This window comes from Choloepus didactylus, chromosome 3 (genome assembly GCF_015220235.1).
Source record: "Choloepus didactylus isolate mChoDid1 chromosome 3, mChoDid1.pri, whole genome shotgun sequence".
Taxonomy (NCBI): Eukaryota; Metazoa; Chordata; class Mammalia; order Pilosa; family Megalonychidae; genus Choloepus; species Choloepus didactylus.
This window is the reverse complement of record NC_051309.1, coordinates 187,678,291-187,702,701: the sequence shown is the minus strand read 5'-3', so window position 1 is coordinate 187,702,701 and position 24,411 is coordinate 187,678,291. Positions and strand designations below refer to the sequence as shown.

Here is a 24,411-nt window from a genome sequence, read left to right as displayed (position 1 = left end):
TCTTTGTTTCCAGGTGCAAGTTCAATTGAGCACCTGGAACAATGCCTGGCATAAATTAGATGCTGTGCAGGCTTGGGTCTGTTGCGTACCCAAGGAAAAGCCATATTCTTTAGTGCAGTCTTGTGGGGCAGACCTGTTGTGGGTGGGATCGTTTGACTGGGTTGTTTCCATGAAGGTGTGACCCACCCAACTGTGGATGAGACCTTTTAATTAGATTATTTCCATGGAGGTGTGACCCTGTTCAGTGTGGTTCTTGATTAGTTTACTGGAGTCCTTAAGAGAGCTCAGGGGCCGAAAGAGACCAGACACTTGGAGATGAAGACAGAAGGATGTTTGGAGATGCTAAGCTAAGAGATGAAGTCGAGTTTGCTCTGGAGAAGCTAAGAGAAGACCCCCAGATGCTTAGAGAGAAACATCCTGGGAGAACAAGCAAGGATGCACAGGAACTGAGAGAGAGAAACTACGAGAGAGAGAAGCCCAGAGACATTTTGGAAAAGGCCATTTTGAAACCAGAACCCAGGAGCAAAGGACCAGCAGACGCCAGCCATGTGCCTTGCCAGCTGACAGAGGTGTTTCAGACACCATCAGAACTTCTTCAGTGAAGGTATCCTCTTGTTGATGCCTTAGTTTGGACTCATCTATGGCCTTAGAACTGTAAATTTGTAACATAATACATCCCCTTTATAAAAGCCAATCCATTTCTGGTATTTTGCATAATGGCAGCTTTAGCAAACCGGAACAGACACTCAATAAAAGCTTGTTGAATAACTAACTATAAATGCTCCTTTTCCCTCCCTAGCAGCTAGCTAAACTAGCGACATTTTAAAGACAGCTGGATAATTCTGGACCACATAGGAGTCCAGGTTCATATTACAAGAGACTGAAGACTGGACACAGTGCAGACAGATCATTTCTGTAAAGAACTCTTTTCCTCAACTGATGCTTGCAAATTCTAATGCATTGTCATTTATGTTATGGTATGATTTCTACTCATCTAGTCAGATTTTAGAAGAAGGGAAGAAAGATGTTTACAGAGAAAGAGAACTGAGGATCACTCTTAAGCAAATACTGTTTGACCAAAAGCTGAGCCCTTAATGTAAAGAAGAGTTTTCTGGAAATCTTCTCATTCAATGATAGAATCTTGTTATATACTTTGAGGAGATGATTCTTTGGTTGGGGACAAAACAGCAAGAAAAGATGCCTGATAAATACAGTCTTAGAAATCCTTTTGAATTAGAGCATTCAAATTGTAGAATAAAAACAATTTCTATGTTAATATTATAGATTTAAAACAATTTATATGTTAACATATGAAATAATATTATAGATTTAAAACAATTTATATGTTAACATATGAAATAGACTAGTGAAATTCTTACTAATAAGTATTTCCCAAGTTGTAAGTGCTAATCAATGATTATCTTACAGTACTTTACATTGTAATGTTAATCATGTCTGAAAATGCAGAAGTTTGATTTTATTTTTATTGCTATTTAATAGAGCTATGCATTTACAACCCATTTGATTCTTTTCACACAGAGAAAATCCTCCTTTCTTCAATGCAAATTCTTCCAAAGCCTGTTCAAGTTTGTTCCTCTTGTTAAAAGTACTAACAGGGAGGGACAAGAACCTCAAGGTCAGCACACAATAAGGAGAAGAATGAAGGGGTATGACTGAAATGGGCTCTGTAAGACATAGCTGTTGCCTAAGAATCTATCATTTCGACCAAACAACCTGGGGCAATTTAGTCCTGAACTTCCAGTGCTGTTGCCATGGTTTCTAGACAAAGATGACAGGGCTGCATTCCAATTATATCCTTCAGAATGACAGATAACTGAAAAATAGGATATGGGGTAATAAAATCTCAGGTCACCCAGAATAGGTGTGATAGATAAAAGTGACAGAGAAGTGAGAGATGCAAGTTTATATTTGGCTAAAAAACACCTTCTCAGTTTAGAATGCAAATGTATATTCTGCAAAACCTCCAGATTTTCAGTAGCAATTTTATCCTTCATCCGGTTCATTATTCAAAGCCAGGTATCTCTTGCTTAGTAGCATCTTAAACTTGGAGAAGTCATGAATTAAGAGAATTTAAGAAAAAAATTCCTGAACCATGAAAAGTAAATTAAAGATAATTATCCCTTGAATTCTGATGATATTGCAAATAAAGCAATGCCATTTTTATTTAATACTGGGGTCAAATATACGATTATGTTTTTTCATTTGGTAGTGTTATTGTAATATTGAACACAGGGAATTTTCAGGCAATATCTGATAATCAATAGCATTTTCCCAGTGCCAGCAGAAAGTTTGCTGCTGTACTATTTGACCATAATGAAGACACTAGCCTCTGTTCAATGAGAGAAATCATTAGGTAGGGATCAAAAGGTTATTCACAGGAGAATTGTGGGAAGATGGCAGATAGGAAGCTCCAGAATAAGTACCTCTTCCAGAACAACTATTAAACCAATAGGAACTGCCTGAGTCAATTATTTCAAAACTCTCTGGAGTCCAGTAGAACATTGTACAGCATCCATGGAAGAGTGTGAGGAAGAGGTAAATATTGAGGTAAGTATCAGTGAATTGAGATGATGGAAAAGTTTTGGTAATGGACGGTGGTGATAGAAGCACAACTTTGTGAACATAACGAACATCACTGAATTACCTATTGGAACGTGGTTAAAAGGGGGAAACTTCAGGTTGTATATATATATCACTAGAATAAAAATTGTAAAAATAAGGTTATTAATAGAGGACTCAAGAATGGTGGATATGATTTGGATGCCAGATAACTCCATAAACCTGCATTTCTCTACAATTAAACAGAAAATTAGCATTTTATTTCCTAGGTGACATTGGGTAATTTACTTATCATCTTTAAATCTTAGTTTCTTCACTTGTAAAATGGAATGATAATATCCCTCTTTTAGAGTTATGATTTTAGATTACAGAATCCATATAAAGCACTTAGCTCAGCATTTTTCAGATAGCACCAAGTAAATGTAGAAGATGTCATTTCTATCATTAATTTTGTTATTATTACTTTCTGTCATATATACTGTAACAAGGTACACAGCTGTTACTATACTAGAGGAACCCAAATGACATTGGTAAATTCAAGAGTTTAAAAAAATACATCTACAAAAAAGGTTAAGAACAAAATACCCTAGATGTGAAATTAGATGTGTTTGAATGGTGTTGAAAACAAGCACTAAGTTAATAAATGTTACTTGAAGGATTAACATCAACATAGTGAGAGGGAAAATTCTATATATCCTGAAGCCTGCAATCATGCCTCTTGAGTTTCTCTTTTGGGATATTTATTTTATAACACTTTGAGGACAACTTAGTATTTCTGTTAACACTTTGAAAATTGATTTAATAGCTTTATAAAATCATTTTGTTCATTTACTTTTATTTGTAAATTTAAAATGTTTTGCAGGAACCTTAAATGTGATGTATACTATATTTGAAATACATATTTTTCCTTAGCAAGAATGAGGTTTGAATTTATAATGGAAGCCAATTGGAGATTTCTGTATGATAATTGTTGGTAGAATCAATCTATGCTTATACATTAATAATGACTATGATTAAAGAAAAAAAGGTGAAAAATGAGGCTTATTTTTTCTTTCGGAGACTGCCTTTAAAAAAAATTCTTGGCAGTTTGGAATACAACCTTTTACACAGTTTATTTTGCTTTGCTCATGTTCTTCACATGTGGTAAATTTTCTTTCATTCATAAACCCTGAAATCAGATACTCTCATATATATATGTATATATATAATATGTGATATATATATATAAGAATATTATTTTACTGAGCATTTATTTATGGTAAAAGCAAGTAGAGAGCTAGGGTAATTTTAAATTAAAAAAAAATGTAAAAAACAGGCCGGTTTTGGAATGAATAATAGTTTCAATTTGTCATTTATATTTTTAAGTTTACTTTTTTACTATTTAAATTTGGGAATAAAATTGGTAGTGAGCAAAATGTGAACTGAAATTTCTTGAACAAATACAAAGGGAAAAAAGTTCCAATAACTCAGATTTCTTTCATCTTAATTCTTCTCTCTGTATGTTCTCAGTGTTTTAGGAGTGATGCACTTGTCAGTGGAGCAGTAGGGCTGTTGGCATGCCAAGTTTCCAACCTGCAAATTGGATTTTGAATTATTGCTTTTTAAATGTGTCCTGGCTTCCTCTCACTGAAACATCAGAAGGAAGTAGTTTCATCTAAAAGCTGACTTGGGAAGGTGACTTCTATTTTCATCATCTCACAACATAGATACAATGAAAGCCATTATATTCTATTAGAATTACATTGTGTAGACATAGTGTGAGAAGGTCTTAGTGACTTACCTTAAAAGAGATTTCATACTGTTCTCCTCCCCAGATTTCTAAACCAGGATCATAGCCACCCAACTCCCAAAACCATTTTCGGTCCACGGCAAAGAGACCTCCAGCCATAACAGGCGACCTGTGAAATGAATAAAATAATCTTTAAAATATGTGAACATCAGAAACAACAGCATTTTGCTTGGGGAAGAAAAGCACATTTCATGATACATTTCAGTGGTCAACTGTATTGAGCTTTTCAGCTTTGGTTTTCTGTAAGTGGATATGGGGTTCTCATTGGGTCTCTAGTTAAGGTGGATATTATGGGGTGAGAGAATGGAAGAATCCTTATGAGCATTCAACTTTGCAGTTCAGGTTATAATGCACCAGATGCCCTAAAGAGCTACAATTGATCCATCTGTCTATTATTATAGGGAACTATATTAACGTTAGTGATTATATATCAAGAACTATAACTCATCTTTATGGTTTTTCTTCAAAGTAAAAGGAATCTTATACTATCAGACAGATAAAAATATAGAAAACACTGTTGTAGACAGTATCTTTGATTTAATACCTCAGTATGTATTCACCCAACATCATTATATACAGGTTATCTCCATTGCACCGATCAGGAAATTGACAGCTAGAATAATTAAATAACTAACCCAAACTTCCAGGCCAAAGTTGGAATTCAAACAAAGTCTTTTTACTTTCAGTATATTATTCTTTTTAGGTCTTATCTGCCTTTCTAACAAATATTTCTTTTTGTTAATAATTTTCAAGTATCCTACTCCTGCTAGGATGCATCAAAATCTTGTGACTATATAATAAGAGAAATACAATCATTGGGCCCTGTCCTCAAATTTTTGCATTCAAAAGTAGCTCTTCCTTTTTGAGAAGTCACCATATGCTGTGCTGTAGGCTAAGAACTTTAGTTCTTTGAATTATTATGAATATCATAATGAATACCATCCTCATATACTGTTTGAATATCATCAGATGAAAACCATCCTATGTACTATTTGAAGAAACAGGTAGAGAGAGATTAGGAACATTGTCAAGTTTGGAGCTAGTATGTGGGGGAGCTGGGGATGGGCCCAGTTCCTTTGATTTCAAAGCCTTTGTGCTCCTCACTTCTACACTGTTTTGGTTTCAATGTTTGGGGGTGAAGAGAGACAACTACATACATGTGAATATGAAGCAATTAGAGAACAGTTTTATATGGGTCAAGTAAATCTGTAAAAAAACACATTGTCAATACAGTTTTGAAAAGTTTTTGAAACAGTATTTACAAATAACAGTATGAGATATAAAATACATATGATATATACTTTAAAAAGATGTGCAAACATATTAAACACACTAATTTATAGACCAACTGAAGACTAACTCTTGGTGACAATTTAAGAGTTACTCAAGCAACATAAAACTAAGTTTAAGATGATTATATGCTTCGAAGGCTTTGCTTATTAAAATGGCCTTTGGTCTAAATACTTCAGTTTAGGAGTATTTTTAAAAGTGTAAAACTCTATGCATATGAAAATATTACTAGGCTAGAATAGGGATTTTTTTTTTCCCTAGGAAAGAAAATAGGATTCAGAAAATAGCCAGAGTCAGAAAATAATACCGAGAATCTCAAGCAAATTTTAAAAAATTTTGGTTGAAATAAAAATCCTAGAACTAGATATGCCCTACTTCATCCCTCTCTGCAGCAGCCTAATATTTTTCCATTTTCCATACACCAAATTTCAGAGTGGAAATACAACTGGAACTGGAACAAATTAGGACTGAAACATTTACTGGGTGCAATTCCCCCATGAATACATTACCACAGTGTTAACCTTTGCTTCTGCAAGGCTTGGGCATAATGATTAGAAATTTCCAATACTGTTCAATTTGAACCACAAACAGAAAGATCCTAAGATGTGCAAATATATTCTCATTTAATTGTGCAAAACATGAGACTAAAGTGCATAAAAATTTAAACTGGAAAGGTTGACTCAAAACTAGAATTAACATAGATGTAGAATTATTACAAATATTAGGCAAAAAAAGTTCCTATTGATTTTTTTCTATAAATAATTTGTTGGCAACACAGTATTTATAAAAAGAAAACCATGTAGTGTGTTTTGTGTTAATTTTAAATGCATAAAAATAAATTCAAATGGATCCTTTTTATCTTCATTAATGTTTCTACTAAACTCCAAATAAATTAGTGTCTTCTATATCAATTAGTATGAATGGCTGGTAAGAAACAAATCTGTCTATCTATCTATCTATCTATCCATCCTATCCTATCCTATCCCCCTATGTGACTTTCTGTCACCTATCTATCTGTTTATTCATATTTATTACAAATACTTGGAATAGCTGATTGAGGTATAATTGAATAAATTGCACATATTTTAAGTGCACAATTTGAAAAATTTTGACTTATGTATACCCTGTGCAACCATCATCACATTCAAGAAAATCAATATATTTATCATCCCCAGAAGTTTTCTCATGCCTTTTTGTAATTTCTCTCTCTTAACCAGTCATTCACTCCCACCCCCAGGCAACCACTGATCTGCTTTCTCTCACTATAGATTAGTATGAATTTTCTAGAATTTTGTATAAATGGAATCATGCAATATGTACTGTAAAAACTTTGGCTTATTTCATTCAATTTAATTATTGTTGCATGTGTCAATAATTTGTTGCTTTTTATTGCTGAGTAGTATCTATTTGCATAAAATTTCATTCTGATTATCTGTTCACCTGTTGATGGACATCGGGATTATTTCTAGTTTGGAGCTATTACAAGCAAAACTGCTATGAATTCTGAGTGCTAAGTTTTGTGTGGACATATGCTTTCATTTCTTTTATCTAAATACCTAGGAGTTGAATGGCTAGATCATATAATAAGTATATGTTTAGCTTTTTAAGAAATTTTGCCACTGTTTTTCAGAGTGGTTGTACCATTTTATATTCTTACCAGCAATGTCTGAGTTCTAGTTGTTCCACATCCTCACCAACACTTGGTGAGGTCAGTCTTCTAAAGTTTAGTCATTATAATTCATATGTAGTGGTATCTCATCATGGTTTTATTTTGCATTTCCAATAATGGTATCCCATCATGTGTTTTTTTTTTTTTTTTACATTTCTACAATGATTAATGATGTTGAGCATGCTTGTGTCATTTCTATTTATTTTTTCTAGTCAGTCTGGCTAGAGGTTTTACTAATTCTATTGATCTGCTTGAAGAACTAGCTTTTGGATTTAATGGTTTTCTCTATTGTTTTTCTGTTTTCTATTTCACTGATTTCTTTTTAGTCTTTATTATTTTAATTCTTATTTTGCATATATTTTGTTCTTCTTTTTCTAGTTATTAAGGTGAAAGCCAAAGTCATATCTCAAGCATGATTTATTATAGGAATTGGCTTATGCCACAGTGGGGATTGGCAAGTCTGAATTCTGTTGGGCAGGCCAGAGCTGGGAATTCTGATGAAGGTTTATAGGGATTCCCCAAGAAAAGCTAGATGGCTGAAGTACAGACAGAAATTCTTTCTGACTGCTGAAATCATTGGTTCTGCCTTTAAAGCCTTCAACTGTTTGAATGAGTTGCTGAAGAAATCTCCTTTGTTGATTGTAGATGTAATCAGCCATAGATGCAATCAACTGACTGATGATTTAAATCCACAAAATAACCTGCACACCGTAACCTAGCCAAGTTAACATGTAAACATAACCATCAAGATGATTATTTACATGGTTAGGTATGAATCTATCAGTTTCTTTATTGTTTTCTATTTATCCCAACAATTGTTTCCTATTCCCCCTTCTCCTGCTTTCTTTTTGATTACCTGAATATTTTTCATGATTGCATTTAATATCTTTTTGGAATTATTAGCTATAACTCCCTGCTTTGTTATTTTAATGGTTGCTTTAGGGTTTATAGTATCTATTTTAATTTTATCTCAGTTCATCTTCATGTGATATTATATCACTGCATATATATTATAAAAACCTTTTAGTGGGATACTTCCATTTATCCTTCCTCAACATTTGTGCTTTTGTTGTCATGCATTTTACTTTTATACATATTGTAAATACATTTTATAAGGTTGTTTAAGCAGTCAATTATCTTTTAAAGAAATGTAAATAATAAAATCGTAATATAAATTTATTCCTGTAGTTGCCATTTCTGTGTTCTTAATTTTTTGTGCAGATCCAAATTTCCATCTGGTATCATTTTCCTTCTGTCTGCAAGACATCCTTAACAATTCCTTTAGTGAGAATCTGCCGCTGATACAGTTTTTCAGACTTTGTATATCCAAGGATGCTCTTTTTTACCTACATTTTAGAAGATATTTTTGTTGGCTATAGAATGTAATTTGACAACTTTTTTTCTTTCACATGTCTAAAGATGTTGCTCCTCTCTATTCTTACTTGTATTGTTTCTGACAAGAAATCTGTTATTATCCTTATCTTTGTTTCTCTGTTTGTATTGTGTCTTTTTTCCTCTGGCTGCTTTTAAGATTTTCTGTGTATCACTGGATTTAAACTATTTTATTATGATGTTTCTTCATGCTTCTTGTGAGTGGGGTTACTTGAATTTCTTGGATCTGTATGTGGACATAGTTTTCATGAAATTTGGAAAATTTTTGGCCATTACTTCTTCAATATTTTTATGTCCCTACCTTGCTTTCCTTTCTGCTAGAGATTCCAATTGCAGACTTCTTCATTTTTTTGAAATTCTGTTTTCATTTTGGATATTTGCTATTGCTATATTTTCAGATTCATTAATCATTTTTTTCCTGCAATGTCTAGTTTGCCCAAAATCCCATCCAATGTATTTTCCTTTTGGAAACATAGTTTTCATCTTCATAATTTAATAATTTTTATTTTGGTGTTTTTGTACCTTATATGCTCCTACTTAACTTTTTGAACATATGGAAAACACTTAAAAGTATAGCTTTATTTCCCTTGTCTGCTAATTCTTAGTCAATTCTTAGTTTCAGTTGATTGAATTACCTACTCATTATAGGCTGTATATTTGTACTTCTTTTTGTGCCTAATAATTTTTCACTGGATTCCAAGCCTTTTACTTTTTCTGGGTGCTGGATGTTTTGGTATTCTTGTAAACATTCTTGAAATTTGTTCTGGGATGTTGCTGTATTACTTGGAAACAGTTTGATCCTTTTGGGTCTTGCTCTTAAGATTTGTTAGGTTAATGCTGGAGCAGTGCACAGTCTAGAGCTAATTATTCACTACTCTTGAGGCGAGGCCCTTCTGGATGCTCTACTCAATGCTCATGGATCATCAGTTTTTCTGTTCTGGCTGGTGGAAACAGACACTATTCCCTGCCTTGTGTGAGGGCTGAGCACAGTTGCTTCTAACCCTTTTGGGTTGCTCTTTGCCCAGTCTTTATAGTTTCCTCACACATTTGCTCTGATCAGTACTCTGTGGATACTCCAAGTAGACCCTCTGAAGATCGCTGGAGCTCTCTCTGTTTTTGCAGCTCTCTTTTCTCGATGTTCTGCCCTGTAAATTCTAGCTGCCTTAGTCTCCTCAGACTGTCAGCTCCATATCCTCAACTCAGGATAAGTTCTGCTTGGGTTTCCCCTCCTTATACCACAGCCTGCAAACTCTCTCAAGTTGGTAAGTTGGGGCAGTGGTAGGAATCATTGTGGTTTTCTGTCTCTGAGGGTTCACTGTCCTCTATTGCCAGATGTCCAGTGTCTTAAAAACCATCAGTTCATATATTTTGTTTGTTTCAGGTGGGAGGGTAAATGCAGCCAATGTTACTCCGTCTTTTTCTTATGTAAAAGTTCCCAAGTATCTCCATTATTTTAAAACATTTAAAATTATTTATTTAATTATTTAGAACAGATAATACACTCATATGGTTAAAAACACTTTTGCTCCATCCTCTCTCCCCTGCCACCCTTTCGCTCACCACAAGTAACCATTGTATTCATTTCTTGGGCATCCTTCCACAGATTTTATGCTCATATAAGCAAATACAAATACATGTTTTAGTGATCATGCCATATTGCAAAGTACTTTATTGTTCTGTTTTTTTTTTAAACAACTACCCATTAATACATTGTGTGTACATATATATTTCTCATATTTTGCTATTACAAAGTTTCTATATTGAATAACTTTGTACATTCTTCATTTCCACAATGTGTGAGTACATCTTTTGGATAAATTTCTAGAATTTCATGTCCTCGTTTGTTGTAAATAGTTAAGGTATAAAAATAGATTTACTTTTGCATTTCTGGAAGTTAAAAGTTTCACTGTAAATTGTGTCCTAACCTGAAGCTTTACTTCATACTTCATACCAGCCAAAGCCTGGTGATTTGGGTCCTGATAAAATAAGGGGAAGAGTTAGATAAAAATAGCAAACGTACTGAAAAAATCACAAATCTATCATAAAACATTAGCATTGTCTACCTTTGTCTACATATAAAAATTGCCAAGGATATGTCATTGTTTTGACAATATTTGGAGATGAAGTGTTGAAAAGCTTCACAAAATAAATATTAAAAATAAAAAGGAGATGGAAAGAAAAAGGAATAAAGGATGGATTTGAGGCCTAGGAAGATTATGTTGGGAAAGAATATAGTAAAAGAAATGAAAGAAGGCCAGTCCTGCTGAGGACAGACAGTGAGAGGGAGGGTGTATGGCATGTGTTCAGAGCAGTTTCCATGGAGTGGGTGCTAAGAATTCCTACTGGTATCTGAAATAGATCATGTCAATAGAACACGATAACTACTGAGCAACAATTAATCTGTATTTGTTCTCCTTTTTCTTCCCCTTTCAACACCACCATCCTTTGCCTTTCAAGCACAGAGTGAGTCAGGATGCCAGTCGCTATAAGTTTTGTAAAAATTCACAGTGATTTTTGTGGAAAACTTGGGAAGGAGAAGTTGCCAGTAGTCAGGCGCACTTTCTATTTTTAAGGAAGCCTAAGCAGCCTGAAGAGATGATGCAAGTTGTCCCGAGAGGCAAGAGCAGGAGAGAGAAGGCAGACTCCCCACCCAGAACCTGTCAAGCCCTGGAGTGACGGAGGTCGTGAGACGGCACGACCTCCTGCGTGGAGCACCTTGGGGAAATTGTACTCACGCACGTGGACTCTTGGTTTTGACATGCTTTATTTTGCGTGAAATTGGTAGAACTGCTGGAACCATGTGGCTTGGGCAGTAAGGGTCATAGTGGCAACCACTGCGAACTGACGACTATGAGCAGAAGGAAAACCAGTACTGTAGCCTGAGTAAGATTCTAGAACCACTGCCCTCCTTGAGAAGGGGAAACTTCTGTGAAAACAGAGACTGAGTTTCTGCTAGTTTTGTGAAGGGGACTCACAGATGGATTTAAGTGGCTCTGAAGAAAATTTACTATTGTGACATATGGTGCACACCTGAGTTTATGGATTGAAATTCATACCCCACCACACAAATATGAGTTGACTATTGTGTAATGTTGCACTGAATTGAAGACAGATAACTGTATTCTCATATGTTAAAGATAAAAGACTTTATTGTGCTGCATTGTTTTCTCCTCAGAGGAAATGAAGAACAGTTTAATATTTGCAATGTGTTCTTCTGCTTTCTGATTTCCATTTTAAATATAATGCTAATTGGTTGAAACTCTGTTATTTGGCGCCATTTCCCACAGTTTCTCATTTGTTTATCCTTGTATTCCTTGCATTCTTCCAAAATATTCTTTGCTGTTTTTCTGCCCCAGGAATGTTAACACACCTTCAACATGTTTTAATGTGTCTCCGTGGCCATGTAACTTTTAACATATTAAAGTATTTCATGAATATTGCTCATAATATCACAAATTGGGGTTTTTACTTTTGGAATTAAAAAACACCTGTCACATTTGGGATGTCTTTTAATATTAATGTAACCATGAGCAATACGTTCCAATTGAAGATTCTTTATTCTTCAGGCCACAGAAATATGGTGATTGTTCTGAATATTTAATGGAAGCTCCTTTTCTCTTTTGTATTAAAGCTGTTGAACCAGGTAATAAAAATGCTTTACTTTTTAATTATGGTAGATAGTTTATTCTTCTACAGCAATTTTTATATTCCTAACTTTGCTGAATTTTAAACTAATGAGGCTATAATGTAAAAGTATACTAAAACCATTCTTTATTTGGTAGAAGTTAAAAATACTTTATGTTCTCATTTGTGAATGCATTTTTCAAATTGTGCAGTTGCTTATCTTCTCTAAACCAAGATTTAATATTTAATGCTTATTGCCTCATCCTGTGACACTGAATAGTACTCTAAGGAGTTGCTGATCTTCCTAATATTCTCTATTTCAAATATTGACTGTTCCCCATCTATGAAAAAAAAATTGTGAAGTTTTAATAAAAAAGCTTTCTCCAGGGGATTTTTGTCTACCTTCTCACATTTTCAGACAGAGTATTATTTCTAACATTAATGCATCTCATATTATTTTGGAGTCAGAATAATAAAGATCATGACATCACATTGTAAGATAAATTTACATAAAACAAATTTATTTTAAAAAATTTTGGGTGTTAAAAATCAGATCCAGAAATCTAAAGGAAGCCTGAAATTTGGTCTCTTGGAAAAAAAAATTCGCTCTTAATTTCATTCTTCTTAGCAGCTACAGTGAGAATTTTGAATTTGTGTTTGTATGTGAATTTCCTTTCAAAACAAAATGGCACAATTTCCCTCAGGACTCAATCAAACAAAATCAATCAACATAAAGATGCACCACATAATTTGCAATTGTGTAACCAGAAATTTTCAGTTGGCCTATAACTCAGGATAGTTACAGATAGAATCTAATTGTGTTCAACTAGAATTTTAGTTGAATAAAAAAATACTGCAGATCGATGCAATATTTTAAATATTTTTATTCCTTTAAGTATTAAATTACATAAATTAGCATTTTTTAGAAGATGGCTAAGTAACTGTTGATAAATTCATTCATATCATTTATCTTTTAAAAATTACCATTTTTGTATAATTTCCTTTCTTTTTATGGTGTAACATGGTGAATATGGGGATGAGGAAGGAATGTTATCCTTATGTTATGCCAAGAGGTGGTCACTGTAGGGACAAAGAATGAAGTTGGTGTTGGGACTGGGCAAAGGAGGTCCTCTTTGGAGGGCCAAGATGCAGAAGTGGTAGGGAAATTTGACTTCTAGTCATAGTGTGGTTCTTATGCTGTGCTTTCTTCTGACTCATCCACTTTGGAATGGTGTATGTACAATGGGGGAATTGGCTCTGATAACATGTAAACTGAGGATTGACAACTAAAGAAATTCAACATGGGGATACAGGTTCCATGCCTGGAGCCAGCAGAGCTGAGTAAATGAAGGCTTGCTCTCTGCTCCATGCTCTCTGAGGAAGTCTTACTAGGCAAGTGACTGACCTGTTCTTTAGCATCATTTCTCTTCTTAATTCTTCCATTAGCCTACACCAGACTGCCAGACTTTTTTTTATTTTTAAAAACAGGAGAAAATTACAGCAGTAGCAAAAATAGCAACAGTGATTTTCCAGTTTTCTTTCTGAGAGGCAATACTTGAACTGTATCCTAGGAATGGGGGGTTCTTTGACTTATAAAATAGAGGAGAGACTCTAAAAGGTGGGGATCTCACATTTGCTAAATTTGAATATTAATTGAAATGTGACCCTATGCTAGGATGTAGCAATAATGACCCTGGTGAATTATATCTTCTTGCATCTGTCCGTGTCCTTGTGTGGTGCCTTCCCACACTGACTTACTTGGCCATGTAACTTGCTTTAGCCAATGGAACATCATAAAATGTGGTACAAGCAGAGGCCTTGTGCACTGGAGCTGGCATTCTTTCTTAACAGGTTTTAGAGGCTTGCTACCATGTGAAGAAGCCTGGGCTCACACGCTGCAGGCACATGGCCCAGTTGACAATCAGCACCAAAGGCCAGATATGTAAGTGAGCCCATCTTACACCATCCAGCACCAGCTGAGCCACCAGACTACAGCCATGTGAGTGACCACAGGCAGAGGGTAATTAGTAGTCGTGGTTTGCCTGATAATCATGGATTTCCTGGTATGCTGGAATTTCAGTGCTAAAACTGGGAAAGTCCTGGGCAAACCAAGATGAGCTGATTATCTTACCCTGGAAAGAGGCAGCAGAAGAATCAGTCTAAATTTCTGACCTTCAGAATCAGGAACAAATAAATGGTTGTTGTTTTAAGGTGCTAAGTTCTGATTTAAACTTAGTTTTAAGCTTGTTTTTGTTTTTGCCTTATTTTCAATTCCAAGCTTTAAAAGGAAGATATATTGACAATTTTATCATGCTACTGGTAAATGATAATAATCCTTAATAGATATGGGATTTTGTTTTGTATCCTAATTTTTAAGGTCTGGCTGACATAAGCTTATTTCTTAATAAATTATTTCTGCTAGCCACCTAGGGTATACTGCAATGCATAACTGATTTTCAGAGCTGCTCATAATGAAAGTAAAAGCTTTTCTTTAAAAATAAAAAAGGTTTCCATTTTTTTAGATTCACAAATGTTAATGTTTAGAAAAGAGTTAGGTGAAAAGGAATAAGGTCCAACTAGTTATCCAAAAACAGGTGGCAGAATCATGACTTTTCAAGCTTTTTGGCTAAGATGAGGAGGAAAACAAAATTATCAATCATAGTGCAAATTCTGTACTATTCTGTACTGTGATTTATAATTGTGTTTTAATCACATACATAAACATGTATAATACTATGTAATGGTTTAAAAGGTTTTATAAAATTGAAATACTTTTTGATGCTTGCTTCATATTTAGTATCCTGTGAAAAGATATAAAGAATTTCTGAAAGAAGGAATCTTGGGTATGTCAGTACAAATTATTTAGGACATTAAACCAAGCTATAGCTCTAAATATAGTGTGATGTTCTTGTGTTTTGATGTTTCAATTAAGTTGGTGGTTCTGAAGTTGCTTAGAATACCATGGCTTCCACGTCTTCAGTGGTTGGCACTGAGCTTAATGTGAGATGAATTAAAAACTTTGAATGTTAAAAGGTGGCAACAGCTGTCTCAGTGGTAGTAAGAGGAGAATGGATAGAATGTGCAAAATGTATTTTTGGTCTTAGTCTTCTGTTACATGGCCAAGATATAAGTTCAAGTGTAGGACCTATGAAAGTCTAGAATGATTGGTTCCAAAATACCTTTCCACACTCTCATGAGTGGGTGGATGGATGCATCTGTGTGCATAGAGCTGATATTTCCTGATTTTCTACTCTGTAAAGAGGTGCATGCTTTGCCTGCTAAGTAATAGGCTAGGGCCACCCCCAGTGCACTGCTCAAAATGGCAGAATACACCTGGTCTCCTTTAATGAACTCTCCTCAAAGATATCTGGGGACACACAAAATATAAATGGGTTAGCTCGTTTCTTAAGCCCTTCCGACCTATTTTTCTCTTTCAGCAATGGGAGAGACTGACTGTAGCCTTGGTTCACAGTATAGTTTTGGATTTCTTTTTATATTCTGAAGTTATGCCCTTGGTCAATTATGATGCAATCCTTATTGGATAAATTCATGTCTAATTTCTATGTGGTCACAGACTTTAATCATAGCTTCCTCATATTACCTATCAGGATAATGACATAGTGATCATTTGACATAGTGATCATTTCAAATTATTATTCCCCTCCTTGTGTGGTCTAAACAGTGCACACTCTCACTGCCTGAGGGGACAAATGGGTTCACATTAACACTAAGAATAGATTACAATGGTCTTCATGTCCATCTGTTTAACAACAGGGCTTTGGTCTACTGCTCATTAGTTTTTCCCTATTCTCTGGAAGTCTGCAGGGATGTCATCCATGTGCTAAGGAATAGGTGTGCTCATACTTTTCTACTCCAGCTCATTAAGTCATCTCCTATTGTGCCTATAGCCAGTCCCTCCATGAGAAAACTGCTTACTGGCCATAGTCACTACCTGCTGGTGGTCCCGTAAGTGAGACACCCCTGGGAAAGGCTGCCCTGGGACCTTGGCCTAGTGCTAGCTATCCTGTCCTGTCACTTGAGCAAAGCTGCACTGCTCATGCTTGGAGTTCCATACAGTCTTCATAAGCACGCCCTTTCTCCTTCTGGATTTAATCCTGCTCTCCACAGGAACCACCAACCAGGACTTTGAGGAAGGAAGTTATTAGTTAAAGGTGTGTCCAAACTGCATGAGAGTGGGCCTTAATCCGATATAGCTGAAGTCCTTTATAAGCAAAGGAAATTGGGCACAGAAGAAGAAACCACAGGGAGTAGCCAGAAGCCAGAAGTCAAAGGAACCCAGAAAAGTAAGGAGAAGATGGTGCCACGTGCATTACTATGTGCTGAAAAGCCAAGAAACCCCAAGAATGCCAGCCAGCCAGCAAATACAGACCGTGGGAGGAAGCAAGCCTTCTAGCCTCTGAAACCACAAGTCAATAAATTCCTGTTGTTAAGCCAACCCATTTTATGATATTTGTTTCAGCAGCAAGAAAACTACCACAGATGCCAATTTGTGACTTTGATTGAGATTTTTTTTTATTGCCTTTTTGGTCCTCTTCCTGCCTTCCTTAGCTTAAAAACAATATCCCCTGACCACTTAGATATTGATACAAGCAAACAGCTACCCAGAGGGTGTCACCAGGCCATCAGTACAGTCGTTCTCTGAATCCCAGTTTGAAAGCAGCAAATAAACCCTCCTTCACTTACAGAAAATGCAGATCAGATTTCATAACATGATCAGGATGTACACTCCAAACCACCCTGTTTCCCATCTCATTTATCTTCCAGCATGACTTTCATCCCTTCTTAAAATCCATACGTTGACATGGATGTGTCCCTCTGATCCTATGTAATGTTGATGAGTACATGTTACTTTGATTAGGCTCTTCCCCTTGTCTGTATTCTAGTCTATCAGGTTCTACATTCCTTTATCCTCTGCCATCCCTCCACCCCAGCCTGAACCATCTTCTCTTGTTCCCCTCCCTTAGTCTATGAAGGCATCAAAAGGAACACAGAAATAATGTGTAGTGGCAGAACAAATCACTTATTTCACCAGCAATGGAGACTGTTCAGAAGCTAAAAATCCAAAGTGCAGAGTGAGGAGCCTTTCTGCTTGGATACACATGTAACTTTTCATTCAAGAGATAAATGCTTGTTTTTAAAATCCAAGCATGGATGAAACTGCAGGAAAGCTTGTTCTATGCTTCATTTATTTAATAAACATTTGACAGTTTCTCTTATGAAAACATTACCCCTTTATCTTAGTATGGAATGCTAAATATGCTTTTTCTCTTCAGAACTGATTGCAACTCAAAGGCAATTTTTGTCTCATTTCTTCTCATTTTATATCAATCTAGAATTTACTATAAGTGGTATGAATTTTTAATACTTCTCAAACCTTTACCTTTTAATAAATTCACATTGCACATCTCCCCCCAGCTTAATGACTTTAATTCCATAAAAATAAAACAGAACAACAAAGAACAGGGCCAGAGGAAAAGAGGTATTAAACAAGAAGGCTGTAATTACAATTTTAAAAATATCTAGAAAAAGTCATCATTTTATTTGCCCTCCAAGTCAAGCTTATCCCCAAATATGTTTCATCTAACAGTATAAAGGAGAAAAGAAAACTTGTACCCTAGCTGTGTTCTGTATTTGTTTCCATCTCTGTCTTTTTCTTGTTTTATGAGAAAGTTTCAAATACGTTATAGTTTTCAAATATGTTCACAAATTCTTTGGCTCTCTTTCCACTGAGAAGTGGAGTGTATGTGGTGCCCACCCTGAATCTGGGTAGGATTATGACTTCTCTGACCCACAGAGGATGGCACAATTTACACCATATGATTTCTAAGATGATTTATGAAAGACCTTGCAGTGTCTGTCTTGTTTTGTTGGAAAATTTGATCTTAGAGTTCTGCATTACCATTTGAGAATTCAGACTATATTGAAGCCACCAGGCTCTGAGGAAGCACAGGCTACAGAGAGAAGCCACATGGAGGTGTTCCGAGCCCTTTCTTGCTTAGGTTACTGTAGCACCCCTTGGCCTGAGCAAAACAGCCCTGCAGATCTCTGGTGCACAGCAGTCTGCATGACCTAGGTAGCTAAATGTTTAACCTATTGTTTTTCTAAGCCAGTTAAAAAAAAAAAAAAAGATAAATTGACTTTAAAATGTAACTTTATGCAAGCAGGCAGGAAGTGAGAGGCTCTTAGTCTCACAAAAAGAGCAAAATGTAATTGTTCAAGTGTTATTCTAGTCCTTCCTGCACCACCCCCCAGGTCAGAGTGGCCTGCTCCTGCATCTATGATCCCCCACCCTTAGGAGGGCCTTTGTCTTAAACCTATATAAAAGGCTTTCTGCCCTTTTTGCATCGCTCGGTCATCTTCCCTGTGAACGTGATGCCTGCCCGGCCTGAGAGAGTCCTCGTGATCTCTCCATGACTTCTCACCCTGTAAGTAAGCCCTGAATAAAAGTTCATGTGCCAGAAAATGCTCGTTGTCTTCTTTGGCCTCTGGACTGGCATGGCCCTCTTGGGCTGCAACAGAGATGCAAAAGTGAGATGTTGCTGTTTTGTCCCTGTGGAACTCTGGGTTAATGGCAAAGCAAGTACAGAATCAACACCATGTGGTGTGGGAAATGACTGAGGTGTGTACAGCACACTATGGGGTCACAAACAGGGATATGTACCTTGACTGGGATGTGGCAGTGGGATAAGCAGGAGGCAGTCGGGAGAGGGAAGAAGTGCATTTCAGGCAGAGGAAACAGAACAGACAAGAACAGAGAGAAAGAAATAGCATTATGTGTTCCCAATAGGGTTTGGGGTGCCTAGTGCATGGGATAAATGAGGTGTGTGTAAATAAAAAAAATTTGTTTGGTAGAGAAGAAAGTTCAAGACAAAGTGTAGTGGAGGGTGAGGACAGAGATATTGGGATGGGTCAGAACGTTTAAAGACTTGTGTATCCATGCTGAGGGGCATGAATTTGATTTGGAGCTTCTAGTTCTTATTCTTTCATGGGTCATGGAGACTGATGAAAACTGTAGAGTCTTTCCCTGAATAAATGCACATCCATGCAAAATTCTGCATGAAGATTGAAGTTAACTATAGACTCCCCAGGAAGGGAAAACCAGGGAGGTTTATGATTCCCAAGTTAATAATCTCAGATCATAGGTGACTGGGTACCAATGAAGAATTTTAATCAGGGAAAAATATATTCAGATTTTTATTTTTGATAACAGTACTCTGACAGCAGTGTAGAGGGTGGATATTAGGTGATAACACTGGAGCAGAATCCAGATGAGGGGTGACAGCTGTGCAGGTAAAATATGATGAAGCGCTGTGCTAGTGCTGTGGGAACAGGGATGGATGAGATAAATAGTTAGAGGTAAAATTGACAGGACTTGGTGACTGACTGATGTGGGGAGCAGGGGTGGGATAGGCAAACAACCACTTCAGTTGTTAAGTAAAAGAGGAAGCACAGGTTTAGTGGAAACACAAAAGATCAAGCTAACCATTAGAGCTGTGTGTCAAAAATTAAGATCTGACTACAAAGAAATAAAATTTTTCTTGTTTGACTCTTTCACAGGCTCTGAAAGCACTGGAGAAAATGAGTTCTTAAAGTGTTTCTTGTAGTCACCTTTTCTTTGGAATAATCTCCGGAGGCAAAAAAAATGTGCTAGTTTCATTTGAAGGATGGCTTATTTGGATGAACATTTCTGCATTTTTATTTCCTTAATGTCTCATTATATCATGGTCAGTCCTTGCATTTTAAGGGAGAAGATTATTTATACTGAGATTCAAGCACTTATGTAGAAGTCACGCTTAAAATGGATACGGTGTAAAATAATTGAGATGAGCAGAAGGCAATTAGGATAAACTATCTCACTAATTTGTACTAATTGAAGGGAAGGTCAGCCAAAATTCATCAAAAACCAGAAGTAGAGGATGCTGTTTTCATTCATATTCTTATCCTAAAAATAATCTGGGGAAAAATTATTTGTTTTTTCTACAATCACATAATTACTTCTTATTTCTGCTTTGAACAGTAGCATGGAGAATACATGGAATCAAAACTCTACTTAAGTTCCAGTGAACACCACTGACAAAAGTCAGTGTTGCTATGGCAGACATGAATCCCAAAATAACTCTGTAACCTTTTGTTTAGAAAACACTCAATTCTATCAGCCTATTCTACCACTCTATTGAGAAACAATTTACTCCCTGCTTTCAGGGGCAATTTTGAGTGTCACATCCTAAGTTTTATATTCACAATAAACAGACGTGCATGAACACAGACACACAGACACACACACACACACACACACACACACACACAGATCTGAGACACGAGAGACAGAGGAGACTATAGATGCTAATGTTCCTTCTGTTGGGCTAGAGAGGGTGAATGTAAAGGCTGGAAGGTACATACCGAAAGCCATTTCCCCCACTGATAAAACATAGGGACAAAAATGAAGGAAAAGTGAATTGGTACAACCGTGTCCAGACAGACTGCCAGTCCATCTCCTACCTGGGAAGGCTGAGATGTAAGATGACACATCAGGCCAGCTCCAGGAGAGGGCAGAATCTGCTCCTCCCAGGGTGCCTGCATCACTCATAATGTGGAACCAGGTAAGTGCGCATTTGATTTACTGAAAGGTCAGTTTGGGTGCTCAGGAACCAGGGAGAAGTGGTTACAAAGCCACTATCTCCAGAGGGAGTCAGAGGGGGCTGGGTGGAGGAGTGGTTTTAGAAGAATTCCTTGTGGTTTTGTGGAACCGAAGGAATTGAGGAACACCAGGAGAGCAAGAGAGAAATTCTGCGAAGAGAGGTGGAGCCCTTTTCTTTTCTTTTTCTCCTCTCCTCTTCCCTCCCCTCCCCTTCGCTTCTCTTTTTCCTTCCTTCCTTCCTCTCTCTCTCTCTCCACACACACACACACACACACACACACACACATTTTTTTTGGTACTTGAAGTTGCGGCCTCCTAAATCTGTGAACCAGTATGTAAAACATTTTGGGTCTGAACCAAAAATGTTTGGAAATTGCTTGTAAGAATATCCAAATTTAATGCCAACAGGAAAATGCACCTGAAATTGTCCTTGTATCTTTTGCAATTTTGTTACAATGGTCCCAGAGAATACCATAAATTCTTATATGGTAATTATTCCGTGATACCTTTTGGAGTGAGTGTTTTCTTGTTTTAATCTTGGTCATGTTTCTTTAATAACCCAGACATGAATTTCTCATGGACCTGTAACCACGTTGATGATTTCTCATTGATAAACCAGATAACTTTGTTATAGGCTTGGCCCGAGCTGTTTATTTTCAACACCAGAGCAAGACCTGCTTTGCTTTATAGCTTACACTATCTTGTGACCTGTTCTGTTCCATCTAAAATTTTTGAGGAATATATTTTCCTTTTTGTACCAAACAAGTGCCTGTAAACCATTCCTCATAAAAGGAACATAGCAAATACACATAGGTCCAGGGCCAAAGTGAAAGGATATTAACCAAAACAGTCTGGTACTGTAAAATATGGAAGAAACAGATTCTTTACCCTTATATAATAAAAAATATCATGAAGTTTTAAATCCACCTGTAACAAAAATCACAATCACAGCAGTTGCGAACAATATGGAAATTGGTTCAAATCGTAAGCCCTCTCTTCGATTGCTAGGATTCTTATGCTCCTTAAATTTACCTGTGGTCCCCTGAGGTGAGGACTGGGAGGATTTCTATCTTTTAGAGATCTGATAATGAAGACGGAAAAGATCACCTGGATCTGCATACCTTACAGCAAATACCTAGGATAGGTGGTATGGGGGGACCAAGGGAAAAGAAGAGGGAATTAGGAAAGATGTGAATGGTCTACACTGCTTTGTAAGTGGTCTTCCTGTTTATCCCTGTGTATCTGTGTGAATGTTTCCACACTTAAAGCCTAAGAATGGGGGATTAATATACTGTGACTGTGTTGATTAGCTTATATATGGGTAGATCGCTCCATTCCTAGAGTTGAGAGTAGAGTCAATTTAATTGGAACCAAATAGAATAAGAATGGTGAAGGGAGTCGTTCACAATGAGAAATCAGGGTGAGGTCACCAGAAGATGGGTGAATGGATGTTGGCTGACACTTAGACAAACATTACAGGGACTTCACTCACAAGTGCAATTTAGGAAACACTGGAAACAAGTTCACACTGTGTTGGGAGTGAATAGAAAAGATGGAGCATAAAATTACGGTTAAGAGCACGAACTTTGGAGCCATACTGCATGGGTCTAAGTCCTTTTTCTGAAATTTACCTTATCAAGTTACTTACCTTCTCTCTGACTCAGTTTTCTGACCTGTGAAATGAGGCTGATAATAATAGGTAACACCTATGTTATGATAATTCTTTCTTGTAAAGCATCCAGAATTATGCTCGGCCCAAAATAAGTGCCAATAAAGCATTGGCAATTGTAACTAGCTGTTAACTGCTCATGGAGGACATGAGGATAGGTAAAATTTACACAGAGCTCAGAGTACCAGTCCATGAGGTAATTAATTTTTTTCTTTTTAACTTCAAAAGCTGAATTTTGAGAATTCTGTAACTTTATTTCTTTTTGAGTGTGTGTGTGTGTGGGGGGGGGTGTTGTGGGGTAGGGGGAGTCTTTTCAAAGGTAATTTTCATTTTAAGGGAGTAACCATCGCCGGATTTATCAAATGCAGCAGAGCTGGTCTGTATTTAATTCTCAGTCATGGCCCTGCTTGGATTACCAGTACTCCTATCCAATCTGGAGTGCTTTACCACTCCTAGATCAACACTTCAACCATGGGCTGAAGCCTGGGGGTTCTTGTCCTAAACTCTTGCAACTTGTTGCATTTCCTTGTATTTTTCTTCAGAATGCCTGTCTTCTTTACATTTTAGAATTGTAGAATGGTTAAAATATTTGCTTCAAGATGATTAAAGGCATTATACATGCTTATCAAATCAGGTGTACCTATTCAGTTATGTATAGTTCTTTATATCACTTTATATCAGTGTAGTTACACTTAACATTTTTTTTTGTTTGCTCATTTGTTTGTTATTGTGACCAGATGAATGCCTTGTCTTACAAACTTCCAAGAACATGAACTCATTTTAGGAAACTTGATTTGATTCCACTTCACACCACTCTAGTGCCTTCCATTCCATTCACTGAGGAACTACTAAATTCACAGCACCTGCAAGGAGTTGTGGAATTAAAAAAAAAAACAATCCAGGTGTGTTGTTTTCTCAGAAGGAGTGTATAATATAGTTTCAAGTTGGGAATTTGGTTAGCAAATATGAGAAATTTTGACAAGTGCATACAGTAGACATGTCCAAGTTAGCTCATCAGTGGTCTTTAAACTTGTAATGTAATGGTCTTAGAGTGATTTCAGTTTTAGAAGCTGCTGTGCTCCACCTGGATCCCCTTTTCTGCTGGTACACCCATTTTCCTCCTGCAAGAGTTCTGGAACAACAGCTCACAGTTGCCCTTTGGCTGAAGGGAGCTGCCTTTCCCAGAGATACCTGAGCGGTTACACCCATCCCCTGATACGGGGGTAAAAAGCCCAACCCCTTTTCCTCATGGAGGGTTAGTGCTGCATGTGATTTATGGTTCCAATTCCTGTAGGTCAGGCCACACCCTTCTTGGCTCCTTCTCCTTCCCTATTCTTTCTCCTTGCTCCCTTACAATTTTTTTCTTGAAGTGTAATCCCTCAAGAGAGCAAATGCATCCATATCCTTGTCTCAAGTTTTGCCCTAGGAAAATCCACTTAAGGCAGTTCCCTTACTGTTTATTGTTTATTTTAGGGATTTACATCTGGAAGCATTGATTTATATTCATCATTTTAAACTAGTTTTCTTAAAGCTTTTGTATTTTTTTTAAATAACTCACTTTAATGTGTGATTATTGGGGGCCAGATGCTGTTACCATTTTATGTGTATGAACTGTGAATCTTCACAACCACCATTTTGTTGGAGGCAAAGAAAAAGAATTTCATTATTGAATAAGCATTTGTTCCAGTTTGCTAATGCTGCCGGAACACAAAACACCAGAGATGGATTGGCTTTTATAA

General features: G+C 36.5%; 1 protein-coding gene across 1 annotated transcript in view; it reads right to left on the bottom strand.

Moving 5' to 3' along the window:
* Positions 1-24,411, bottom strand: part of GALNTL6 (polypeptide N-acetylgalactosaminyltransferase like 6) — a 1,267,846-nt gene that overhangs the window by 149,240 nt on the left and 1,094,195 nt on the right. Inside the window, exon 9 of the mRNA XM_037831017.1 lies at positions 4,361-4,478. Coding sequence (XP_037686945.1) covers positions 4,361-4,478 — 118 coding nt within the window. The remainder of the gene's footprint in view (positions 1-4,360; positions 4,479-24,411) is intronic.